This window comes from Scylla paramamosain, chromosome 3 (assembly GCF_035594125.1).
Source record: "Scylla paramamosain isolate STU-SP2022 chromosome 3, ASM3559412v1, whole genome shotgun sequence".
Taxonomy (NCBI): domain Eukaryota; kingdom Metazoa; phylum Arthropoda; class Malacostraca; order Decapoda; family Portunidae; genus Scylla; species Scylla paramamosain.
Window position 1 is genome coordinate 3532733 of NC_087153.1, and position 13556 is coordinate 3546288.

At 45.1% G+C, this 13556-nt stretch overlaps 1 protein-coding gene across 2 annotated transcripts in view; it reads right to left on the bottom strand.

The window, feature by feature from the left end:
* Positions 1-214: 214 nt before the first annotated feature.
* The window catches only part of LOC135089341 (putative iroquois-class homeodomain protein irx-1), a 47547-nt gene continuing 34205 nt past the window's right edge, over positions 215-13556 (bottom strand). For both annotated transcript variants that reach the window (XM_063984906.1, XM_063984914.1), the window contains exon 5: positions 215-4367. In XM_063984906.1, coding sequence (XP_063840976.1) covers positions 3745-4367 — 623 coding nt within the window. In that variant the 3' untranslated portion in view covers positions 215-3744. The remainder of the gene's footprint in view (positions 4368-13556) is intronic.

The window sequence follows — 13556 nt, forward strand, 5'->3', positions numbered from 1 at the left end:
TTCCTTTAAAATAAATACTGGTAGTTCTCTTTACTTATTGTACTGATGTTAACTTGAACTCAATGAACCACGACATGCAGGTGTGTTTGTGTGTGTGTGTGTGTGGTTGCTACATACTCGCATCATATAGAACAATAAATAGACTGTAATATCTGCGACGAAAGGCCAAAATTCAATGCTTAGTGGAGAAGGACAGAGCAGTAAGAAACAATGGTTCTATAAACATTTTATTATGAAACAACACATATGTTTAGATTGGAAATATGTTTATTACAATAGTCTAAATTATGAAGAGTCAATATGACTTTGCTGAGGCCGGTGGAGGGAGCGGCCACGCGGCGGGCTACACCTAACGCTCAGTATCACATTAAATAAAACTTGAACAGCAAAGAACTTTTTTCCTCTACGTATGTACGATATAAAAGTGATAATAAATGTAGGCCTTTTCGCCACGTACTCACAAGGTTTTATGCGTTCTTATCCAGTCCTACTAGAAGAAAATTGTACCTTTTAGCTGGAATAAAAGGCGCATTTTCTTAACGAAGACGATTTAAAATGCAAGTGAGTGAATGTGTGATATGTAAAAAAAAGAAAAAAAGAGAAAAAAAATTGGAAAAAAAAACAATTTTGAAAACACAAGGAGACATCAAATAAACAACAAAAATACGAAACATTGAATCATTCCTGTACTTCGTTGGTGGAGAGAACGGATATTATCATAAGACAAAGTATACTGTATGACCAACATCAGGTGGTATATGTATAGGTAGGTGTATTTAGTATATTATCTAAAGACGCGGTGGTTTCGTGTGTCACCAGCGAACACCACAGGTCTCGAAGCAGCAGCAGCAGTCAGGTAGCCGGTCAGCCAGGTGGACAGGATCACGCGTCCCCCGCATCATACCTTCTCAATGACCCGTAAGCACCTGTGAGGGAGGACCCGAACTGCTCACCTCGGTGCTCTCACGAGTTCCTTGCAGAGCGTTGTCTTTGTGAAGCTCCGGTAAAATATATGTATAAAAAAAGTCACCTTACTGGCTATACGGAGAGAGAGAGAGAGAGAGAGAGAGAGAGAGAGAGAGAGAGAGAGAGAGAGAGAGAGAGAGAGAGAGAGAGAGAGTATTTAACTATGATCCATATACAAATATATAAATTCACCACCATGTCGACAAAAGAGGAAGAGGAAGAGGAAGACGAAGAGGAGGAGGAGGAGGAGGAGGAGGCAGACACAGAAAAGAGGCAAACATTATTAACCCGGTCTGTACCAGAATACAAGTTAATTTAGGTTTTTCTACAGGGCTGGCATGCAGGACTGGCCACCACTGCTAGTATAATTTCAAATCATTAATTGTTGAATGTCCAAAGAAAAAAGAAATATCCTCTACTTTTTTCCCGCCCCCCGTTGTAATCAGGCGCGCTAATGTTGAAGCGGCCATTTTACGGTAATTCCCCTGATAATTACATGTCGCTGTGATTATGTCAGATTCACCATCAATAAAATTTTACAAATCGTATGAAATCGGACAGCAAATGCAGGGGTGGCTGGCCGCTTGTGCCGCCCAGCTTAATGAATTCGGATTTATGGTTCATTTTACAACGGAGGGAATTCATTTCGGGTGAACCGACAATTTAGGGAATAAAATCTGGCTTGGTGGATTGTAGGGATCATAAAAATGTGTGTGTGTGTGTGTGTGTGTGTGTGTGTGTGTGCGAGAGAGAGTGAGTGAGCTTGGTTGTGTTGTATTGTGCTGTAGTATGGTGGGGTTTTGTGTGTGTCTGTGTGTGTGTGTGTGTGTGTGTGTGTGTGTGTGTGTGTGTGTGTGTGTGTGTGTGTGTGTGTGTGTGTGTCAGTGAGAGAGAGAGAGAGAGACAGAGAGAGAGAGAGAGAGAGAGAGAGAGAGAGAGAGAGAGAGAGAGAGAGAGAGAGAGAGAGAGAGAGAGAGAGAGAGAGAGAGAGCATTACGAGTATGCACACGAGCCGGAAGTATCTACAATTTCAGGAAGTTATAATTGTACTAATCTTTATTTTATAAAGACTAAGGTATAAATATATAACAACTCGGTAAGTTATACAACAGAAATCTAAGAATGATTGGAAATAATTTTATATATAAAAAAACAAAAAAAAACATGTAAACAGAGTAGAAGTTTTCCGTCGGAACAACAGGTTACCGTCTTGCCACAGGTGCGGGGTCAGGCGGACCTGTAGCTTGTGACCTCGAGGCCGGTGTGCCGTGACGGTCAGGTGACCTTTAGTTGGTCCGCCGTGCCGCCCTATGACGAAACCGGAATAGTGACGTGCCGTAACGTAAGACGGAGATAGGGTCACTTGGAACCCGTTCATGTCCAGGACCACTTTAATTAAAGGGTCGCTTATGTCCGAGTTGCGGGGACGTGTTGAGTTACGCGGCGGCCACAGCGCGAGGCAGCGGCGCCACACTACCCGCCCCGCCACACACCCGTTACCGACAATATATATATATATATATATATATATATATATATATATATTAGATGAAATTGGAAATGTAACTGTGTCAATACTTGTTCATTGTTTCGAGGAAACTGACTGAGCTGAAAAAAGTAAATAGATAAATAAAAACGTGCTCATTTTCTTTCAGAAAATTAACCAACTTTCTGGTTAACAAAGGAAAAAGGAACAAGTCAGACCAACCCATTAACAGATGAATCCCGAACTGATCGTAGGAAATGAAAATTTATTCTGTTCACTTTCCACCAAACTCGCATATATGAACACATTGCTGTTGAAACATTAACATATAACATGATGTGTTGCTAACAGCTGATGATGGCGGGAGACATCAGGCGACTCTATACACACGGTACAAATGGGCAGAACACCTCCCTGGACCACGGACACCGGGCGGGCGTAACACGAACAGACAGACGCAGGGCACACTGTCATGACTTTGGCAGACAAAAGTATAGGACGACTACAGACTACACGAAGCCACGGCCACGGGAGATGAGAGGCCGTGGCTGGGACGATGGGGAGCAGACGGGCATGCTGGTGTGATGGGGTCTGGTGGCGCGTCACCTTTGCCACCACCACCACTACTACCCCTTGTGTCACTTTCACGTCACCACACTCACGTTCGTCATGCCAAGAGTCTTATCTCATGACTCTCTTGGTGGCAATGAAATGGCTTGCTAGTCCGTGCCAGAAAGGGAGAACTCATCGCTTCTTAGAGGAACGTCATTTCTCTCGCTCATCACTTTTCTTTTGAAAGTTTAGTAGTTCCTCTCCCTTATTCCTCCTTCTCCTTCTCCTCCTCCTACTCCTCTTAGCTGCTGGTCTCCCTTTCTAAACCTCTTTATGAAGTTATGAAGTTTCTAAGTTGTTTTCATTTACATCTCCACTAAAAATGATATGCTACGATATTTGTTACATTACTAGTTTAGTATTAAGAGTGTCTAGGTAACGTACGCTGTCCTCGCCTTTTTGAAGCGTCCATATGTTTGAGAGATACATCACCTCTTCCTCTTCCCTTTCCCTAATCCACCGCTCATCGCTCATCACCACGGGCGCCTCTTTTTCACACCAGTTCACTAAAATGCGTCCATTTTGATAGCAGCGTTCAAACTTTCTGCGGTTGATTATTCGTTCTTCGTAGGTTTATAATCTTGACACACTTAAAGCTTGACCAACATTGTGGCCACCGGTAATTATAGGGCTACACGTCACCAGGTGTGGGGAGGCGAATCACAATGCTGCAGGGGAGGTTAACCCTCGGGCCGGTGGGTGGGTGGTGGTGCTGGTGTGATTTTGGCGCCGCCGGGAAGCGTGTGGTTCAAGGATGACGGCGATACAGGCGGCAGGGGGCGCGTTGCCACCGGTCTGCTCACAATCGGCGACTGCAGGCTGGCGGTGCTGTACGGGGGCACCGCCAGGGTCGCTGGCAGCGGAGCCTCCAGCCCAGGGGGAGACAAATGTGACCCGAGTCCATTTAGGCCGGATGGGAGGGCGGGGAAGGAGTGGGCGTGGTGGGGTGCCAGGCCGAGGGACTTTGCGTAGACTTGAAGCAGTGCCTCCTGTGGTGTAGGGAGCCGGGGAGCCATGGGCAGCGGGCGAGCGTAGGGCGAGGCCTCCAGGTGTAATGGTCGATGGACGCTCATCTTGCCCACCGCTCCCGCCAGGGTAGAAGAAGGTGAAGTGGGTGACGACGAGGAGGATGCCATGTCCGCTAAAGACCAGATCCTTGGCTTGACGGGCGATGCCGGCGGCTGCGGCGCGAGGGATGGCGCCTCGCCGCCTCCTGTTGTGCTGGAGGGCGAGGGCGGCCTCAAGGGTGACCCTTCACTTGCCCCATCGTCCACTCCGCGGCCTTCACCGCCCACGTCGACATCTGCGGATCATAAAATTCTTAGTAAGAGTTTGTTTTCGCGGAAATTGTACCGTTAAATAATGCTGTTGTCATTATTTCTCACCTCATAATTTTTCGCTTATATAGTTATGTCAAGTATTTCCTAATATGTTGCTAAATGCACATACGGATTTTTTAATCTCGCGGTATCGTGAAAATCTTCTCGTGGTAGAAAAAACACCACCATCTTCCTAGTGGTTCTGCATCCTTACTTAGCTCTTTGAAGCCTCACAATCACACCCACGCCTTTGCCGCTCGCTCTCCATGGATTATATTTACTTATTCTTTCATGGAACACTGTGCCCACAACTTCCCTTCCCATCACACGCAACAGAGCTCCTCCAGTTCTAGCCTCGGCGTCGCATCCTCTCCCCATCACCATACCACCGCCATTTCCGCCCTCCACCACCGGTACCCCTCACTCCTGATCACCCTATACCTCCCCAACCGACACCTCTCACTCAGCAGCACACCTTCCCTTCCTTCCCTCCCCCTCTCCTCCACAAGAGCGTCGAATACCCTGGCGAGAGAACAACCTGGACTCCCCCCTTAAGGTCGTAGCCAAGACCGTCCATCAAAACACCGCATACCCGGCGCCTGTTCGTCATCTCCATCACAATACCTGCCATTATGTAGCGGCCACATCACCGCGCCGCCGCCGACTCTCCATACCTCTTCCTAGTGTTTAAGAGTCATTGTCCTCTTACCGCCCTCTTCTTTCAACGAGAGTCTGTTTCTTCCTTTTTTTTTTTTTTTTCTTCGCATTCATTTACCTAATAGATTCCAGTACGTGAGTGTGTTGCACGAGTCCATACATCTCTGAGATTGCATACCTATTCGTGTTTTATATATATATATATATATATATATATATATATATATATATATATATATATATATATATATATATATATATATATATATATATATATATATATATTCATACCAGAATAAATCTAACGTATAATGACAGATTGTGGTTTTGTATTTTTATTTATTCATTCATTTGTTTATTTATTTATCTTTTATTTTTTTGATTTATTTTATTATTTTTTTTATTTTTTTTGTGTGTGTGTGCTTGCTGTAACTTGCCTGAAGAGTCTTTGTACTGGGCTAAAATGCAGGTTTTAGTTTTTATGTGTGGATGTGAAACATGATTAAAGCGTCACAGGTGTGTGTCTTATATTTTTTTCGATGGCACTTTGCTTTTACTTTCTAAGCATCACCATTCGAATGTCTTCCACATATTGAGTGCGTCTTCCTTGTCTTCTATCATTTCTCAGTGTTTCAAGAGACCTTATGTGTCTTGTCTTCAGCGCCGCTTTCATAATCGTGACCAGGCTGACGAACTTTCTAATCACCACATGAGACTGATACCTTTGCAAGGCGCGTCAACTTTCATATAATGTGAAAAAAGCGTCGAATCTGAGCAAGAAGTTGATGGGAGTTCTTTCACATTTACAACGTCTCAGAGTGGCCAGGCACCCCCATCCCTTTCCTCATCAGTGTCTGACAAGAGACATCCATCTGCGGGGTGAGACGGAGCCGTGGCGGGGGCGACCCGACCACCGCTCGAGGGCCGAGCTGGATGGATGAGAGTCGTTTCTCCCTTATTTTTGTAATCTTTAATGAGTGTTTCACCCTTCTGGTTGAGTCGCACTCGTCAGATGGTCTGAGTTGGTTCTGCGTGGAATTCAATAATTGTTTCTCGTTCATGGTGTTTAAGGAAACCTTCTTTTATTCCATGGATTTGTGAGAGAAATATTATCGCCAAAATTATACATTTATTAAGTCTGGTTCCCTGTAAGTGCAGATCCTTGAGAGTTATGTTCATGTTCGTCATTCATCTTTCCTTAGTGGACTCTGTACAACTCTTCAGATGAGGATCAAGTCCGCAGATTATCTCTCACCCGCCTCGACATGAAGACAACACTCCAGCACTCAAGATCACCACGTATGCCCCATGAGGTCCACATGTAAAGCCGAGATGTATCACTCTGCTTAACTAAGCCAACAGTGCATAAATGGTCCACGATAATCTAAATATAATCTACTGGAGAACTAAGTAAGGCGCAGGAGCAGGCAGGTGGATGAGCTCCCAGGGACACGACTCCATCCAGCTGAAGTCTGACTCGGCCATACACCCCCAAAACATGATGGCCACAAAAACCCAGCTGGCCACCTTGACTAACGATATGTGAACATAGGGCGGAGTCTACCTATCGTGGGCAGGTAGAAAATGAAGAAGGAGGAGCGAGATGACAGCCACAGATGATGTAATGGCGGCGGTTCTTTGTTCTCGAGGGGGAGTGGCGGGAAAACGGGGTCCAGCCATCGTTCGAATGCATGTGCATCGACTGCGACCATGTCTTGTCATTCTGTTCTTAGGCATGATTTATCCTCAACCCGATGCATGAACTGAAATGCAAAGTAGTTGATTTACGCTTTCCTATAGCGGCGGGTTCGGCGTGTGGCACGTGCCCATTGGGGGAAGCGGGGAACCTGGGAACCTTGCCTGAGGTCGAGGCCGGCGTGCGGGTATCCAGCTGAAGGATGAGGCTTGTTGAGAGCAAGCTGATGGATATCGCGGGGACTCACCGCCCGACCCGCGGACGACGCACATGATAAGGCCCTGGCGTGGAAGAGCCCTGACGTCAAGTCTTATCATAGGGACATGTTTTAAACTAAGATGCTACACGAGGTTATTATGGACTCTGAAACCTGAAGAAGAGAAAAAAAAATTTTCTATGTTTGTCTCTCGTTCGTTCCCTCCCTGCGTCGCGACCCCGCAGAGCAGTACATCTTACTGATGGACGCAGCTTGAACTCCTTGACGCGCGACGTGCTTAAGGCTTGTAACGCAGCGTACGCATCCCTTGTGCAAGAACCTCCGTGAACAAAGAGGTCCTGTGGTTACAAGGCTCACAGGGCTGTCTGTGCTTGTCAGGTGTTATAATATTTCATAGAACATTCAGAGAGAGAGAGAGAGAGAGAGAGAGAGAGAGAGAGAGAGAGAGAGAGAGAGAGAGAGAGAGAGAGAGAGAGAGAGAAAGAGAGAGAGAGAGAATGAAAAAAAAATAAGCCAACCGCTCACCTGCTATAATAAGCATAACCTTGACTGACCTAAATCATTCCTTCTTATATATTGTATCAAAATGCATCACCAGCAGTAAAGTGAAACACATTCGTCATACAACTGTTGACTCGAACCATGTGTGTATGAGAAAAAATCGCACAGACAGTTCCTGTCTCTCAATGCAATACTAAGAAAAAAAAAAAAACTGTAACATTCTCAGCCGTACAGTGTTCTATTATATCTGGTTTCAGGACTTTTCAATTGCTGACGCTGCCCTTGCCTTTAATCACACACACCCTTCTGCCCTTCGCCTTGCTTTTACCTCGTCGCTGCAGAGGAAGGGGTGCGTTGCCAGTGCATTACAGTGGTAGCTGCGACACATCGCTGTAATGAAGGACGAGGAGCACGCGATGGGGAGGAAAGATTATGCCGTTAGGAAGGATTTTACTTAGAAATGTTTGACCAAAAGTAATCAGATGACGAGGTAGTGGTTCCTCTCTGCTTCACTCAGCGCGTAACACCAACATTTACTTGTGTACCTCTTTCTTTAGCTAGATGGACTCATTCTTTCGTGTTCTCAATCCTTCCCTTCCCATATCCACTGCCATCAATTTAGTGGTGATATTTCGAGATCCTGCTTTTCGTTCTCCGCACCACCTCTCTCGTGACTGACTTGTATCTCAAGCTTAATTGATATAAAGTTTAGTTTGATATTTTAGTGTTGCTTATGGTTAGGTAGCTGTAATATATTCATGATTTACTTGCATCTATTCAAACATTTCCAACCTTTTTGTTATAAAGAACCTAATCATTGTTTATTTGTTTTTGTTTGATGTGTACATTTAAACATTCCCATCTTTTTTTGTCTGTTTGTTTTAAAGGAGCCCATTTTTAGTTACATATTTTTTTTTTTTAGGTGATCGGCTTCCAGTTTTACTTCTTATCAAAACTGTATTATTGATGCATTGATATATTTTCCCCTCGCAACATGGCGGTGTCCCAATAACCAACTTCTGCGTACAAGTAAATCTTTCCCTTCTCGGCAAGACTCTCCCTTAGAAGTCCGTGGAGGTGGAGGATAACAGATGGTGTGATTCCAGACCTCATTATTTTTTTTTTACGTCACATATCCTATTGATTTGTTTGCAGCATTTCCCTTCGACTCATTTACATACCATCACCCCCCCCCCACACACACACCAGTACAGAGCTGAATGCGTCGAGTAATATCCTCTTCCTCCACCTCCCTCCTTCCCTCCTTAACAAAGTGGAATGAGTGAAGTGTCGTCTCTAGCCAAAGCCAAGCTCCCAATTCAAGATTTCGTACGAGTTACATTTACTTTTTTACCCATAATTCGAGGAGAACAGGTTTCATCACATACGCAAAACAGAACCGTTTCCTCCTTGACATATCGGCGATACGAACACATGTAAGAATCGGGACCTCGTTTGAAGAGAGGGAGAAACACAGAGACAGTCAAAACACCACATCGCCGCCACCACCGCCTTTCCTTAACTCAAAGGGACCGAGGGATTCCGTCTCATACCCGTCCTTTTTTTTTTTTTTTTCGGCCCACTTTTTTAATCTTTCTCATCCACTTTACGATTGACTCGGGCACTCCTCCTCGGGGCTCAAGAGAAAGGTTATGGCAGGCGATACCCAGCACATACATTTTTATTGCAGGTAGATAGCCGGTGAGACGTGGTATAAGGCTACTCTCTCTCTCTCTCTCTCTCTCTCTCTCTCTCTCTCTCTCTCTCTCTCTCTCTCTCACACTCACTCCACGCCGCTAATGATTCCATGTAAAAAATCCTCATTACCATTTCCCACGGCCATAAATTGGGTTTCCAGCTGCGCCTAGCATGTGTCATTACCACCTTAATAATGTTACCTACACGCGCCGCTCTGGGTATTATACTTCTCCTGCAGCCTCCACCGTGCCATGCCTCCCTGATACCCGAAGATCCCACAGGTGTACGCACGTATTTCGCAGATTTGTGTGTGTGTGTGTGTGTGTGTGTGTGTGTGTGTGTGTGTGTGTAGGGAGAGACAAATGGGACGTCTAGCAAAAACGACAAGATGACTGACACGTAGATAAAGTTGAAAATAAGCTGGTGATATCGAGAACTTAGTTAGGAAATAATCAGTGGCTCATTTACGCAACCAAAACACAAACAACTACACAAACACACACACAAAAAAAATGTACATAAACCTTACCCATACGCTCACAGAGATGGTGATTTACAGTGCAGCAATAATAATAATAACTTGCATAGTGATGTAACGGAATTGCCCCACGCCAAACTAAGGTTCTCAGTGTCAGAGCAGCGTAAGTGCGGGAAGATTCCTGCGTGAGAAGTGATCGTATGTTTGATTTTTGTTGCACATCCTCACGTGTGTGTGTGTGTGTGTGTGTGTGTGTGTGTGTGTGATTACAATGAAAATAGGGCATTCTAACACGTACTGAATCTTCATATACTTAAAGAAAGTGCAAAACTAACGCCACAAAACACTTTCGTCACCATTACATCATCTTCACCAACTTTAAAACCATCACTACCACCACAACCACCACTACCACCACCACCACCACCACCACCACCACCAATATCTCACCTGAGCTAGCTAGCCCACGTCCCTGCCTGGCCCTCACTCACCTGCCCACCACCCTACAAGGACACTCGCACACATTGACCATCACGCAGGTATAGCATCGGACGGAGGTGTGTGGCGGTGGGGACAGTGGGGACAAGGAGGAGGAGGAAGAGGAGGAGGAGGAGGAGGAGGAGGAGGAGGAGGAGGAGTGATGCACGACACTCCATTAGGTCCAACCAATCCCCCAGAGTGGCTGGCGGCTCCTCACTATCGTTCCAACAACCTACATGCTTTCTACATTCCGCTAATCAGACGCCTATCTACCTATCATCCGTTTAATTATGCCTCCCCGCCGTCCAGCGGCCATCCCACAGCCTTTTTTCTTCTACCATAATTATTTATAGGAGAGGTGAAAAAGCGAGGGAAGGTGGAAGAGGTGTGTGTGTGTGTGTGTGTGTGTGTGTGTGTGTGTGTGTGTGATTAAGGAAGAGAAAGAGGGTGAGGTGATAGGGTTGAAGAGGTACCAGAGAGACAACGTTGCTATAGATGCTAATAATTCTGTTAGAAGAAAGGAACGAAGGAATGAACAAACTAAGAAGGAGGAAGGCAGGAAGGGCGAAAAGGAAGGATGGAAGAGTGAGAAGATAGAACTGAAGAATTTAGAGTAGCCCTTACAGGCGACATGATGCAAATGGTTCGTCTTGCCGTGTGGGAAAGGAAATATAATTACATGAAATGAAATTTAAAATTAGTTGATATTAAGATCAGTGACCTATGCATTTCGTCAGGATGTTATACGATATAATATATGTAATTTTCATTCATTGTTAAAATAAGTTCTTTCTTACTATACATTCATTTATGTTCTTAATGAAAAAAATATATTGAATGACATGACCAATAGCACAGTAAGTAAAAAAAATAGTAAACAATCAAATGAGTAAATAAGTTAGTTAATCATGAAAACACATAGTACATGAAAGTATTTATGGCGCACCTTTGACGTCACACAGGCCTGTCCACCTGCTGTCTCTCCCAAAAAAACAAAAACAAAACAAAAAAAAAAATAATAATAAAGTAAAAAAACATCAAATAAAAAAATTACCGAAGAGCTAAACCTGTTATTAATAATTTCCCGGTCAAGCATCACTCACTATATTATTTTTCAAGTCACTAAGCACATCCTCAGCAGCAGCAGCAGCAGCAGCAGCAGCGTGGGGCGGCGGCGTCGTGTGGGAGGAGTGTGCACGTCTGTCAGGGGCTGCAGATGTGTGCGTCTGTCTTTCAAGTGACCGGCCACCTCCCTCATCCCCCTCATTAACGTCACCTCTGCTCGCCGAGTTCGGGTGCATTGCGTCCGCCAAGCCTCAAGCTGAGCCGTGAGCTCAGCAGCAGCAGAAGCAGGAGCAATTTTTGTTTTCTTAAATCGCTTTCTCGTTTTGCTCGCTTCGACCAGCGCGCCTTCAGGTTAAACAACAATGGAGCAAAATTATGGCGCGTTCTCCCAGAAGTGTGGTGCTATTTGTATCGTTAAAAGCTTTCATTAAGCCGACGATGTTGATGTTTAGTTAAGTATTAATTGCTCGACCTTGGGGGTTTCTTGATCGGCTTTGAACTGCGTATATCAACAGGTGTCTTATTTTCCTCAGCACTTCTTCAGGTTTTTTCTTTCATGTACAAAGAGCCGACTTGTGGTTAGTTACGTATGATAGCACTGTGTTGCTGATCGATGAGGTGCGCATCTACCCATCATATTTACGCATATACATACAAACCAAACATTTTAGAAGAATATAGTAAGGAAATGTCACCCAGTGCCTCAATGAACACAAACTTTAATGCGACGGCGTACATGTTTTTCCCTCTTTAAGACAATTTGCGGTTTTCTCAACTTTGATAACTGTGTGGTTATGACAGGCATTTTTATATTTCCATCCTTCACTAGCGATGCGTGTATCCTCCATCCCTCCATCCCTTTATCCTCAACATTCTCCTCCAGCCAAGACCTCCATTTGCTCGCTCCATTCCTCCCCTCTTCTCCTTCGCCTCCCTTCATTCTTTCTTCCACTTCACGAGGCCTCGGAGGAAAGGGTAGCCACAAACACGATATCCCAGTGTTGTCGCGCATGTCCGTATCACCAAGTATCGCGGAGTATCGTCAGGTATCGCCAGGTAACTTCCAGCGGGTCGCGTCGCTATCAAGTAGAGGGGTTTGGAGGCGTGAGTTATCGGGGACATTAAGACAGCACATGGGCCTCGTCTTGGCTTCCTCGATTGTAACTTTTATGGCAGCTATTTCTCCTTTAGTTTTTTTTTTTTTTCTACTAAGAAGGAAGGGTTTGCGAGAAAGTGCGGACACCTCTATCTATAGTAGCTTCGGTGGACAGAGTGTGAACGTCGTTTCCTAGATCACAGGGGCTTTTTAGAGGCATGAAGGCGGGTATGCGGCTGATAGAAGATGAGTAGCGGATAGTTTTCAGCCATTATGTTCCTCTCTCTCTCTCTCTCTCTCTCTCTCTCTCTCTCTCTCTCTCTCTCTCTCTCTCTCTCTCTCTCTCTCTCTCTCTCTAATGAACTCCCATGTTTTCTTATTCACTCATGGTGCGTGCCCTTATTCGCCCTCAGAAGTGCTCCCTGACTCACCCACTCACTCCCACCGCCACCCTGATGACCGCCACCTTTCGTGTCGTCTTCGTCAGTGCCGCCGTCGAGTCGTCTTTTTACATGATGACTCCGTGTCGGGCTTCGCGGCGTTATCTCTCGGACACCAGTTGGAGCCTTCGATATCTTAGTCATTAAAGTAATTGGACACGAACTACCCGACTGGTCTGGTGAGGCGACGCATGCAGGAATGGACGAGGGAGTGAGTAAGAGGGAGTGAGGGAAGGAAGGAAAGAGAGAGAGAGAGAGAGAGAGAGAGAGAGAGAGAGGGAGAGAGAGAGAGTCTTTTACGTCACAGTGGCGATTCCTCTTTTTATTGTTTAACTTGCTAATTCTACTTTTAAAGGACGATGCATAAATTCACTAATATCGTCTTTATTTTTATACTGAGGCCTCTAGAAATGATAAATGTGAGTGTGTCAGTGTGGTTATATTGCTGATGTGTCTCGCTGAAGCTGTGTGTTTCGTCTCCCATTTTCAGTCTAGCGGTGAAAGAGTAAACCAGTGAACGGGAAACTCGCTTGAAAGTCTTGCGCAATAGACGTTTGAAGGGAAAGGAGTGAGGAGTATGCGAGTAATCAAGAATGAAGTATGGAGGGTATTTATGACTCGCGTTACTTCTGTTGCCGTTACTTCTGTTGTTAATGCTTCCACGTGCTGGGGTTGTTAGGGTTCCTGCCACTGAAGGCGGTAATAGTGACAGTGATGATGGAAATGTGATGATGACGATGGTAGTAGTAGTAGTAGCAGTAGTAGTAGTAGTAGTAGTAGTAGTAGTGGTAGTGGTGGTGGTGGTGGTGGTGGTAAGGATTATGATGATAATAATAATAGTAGTA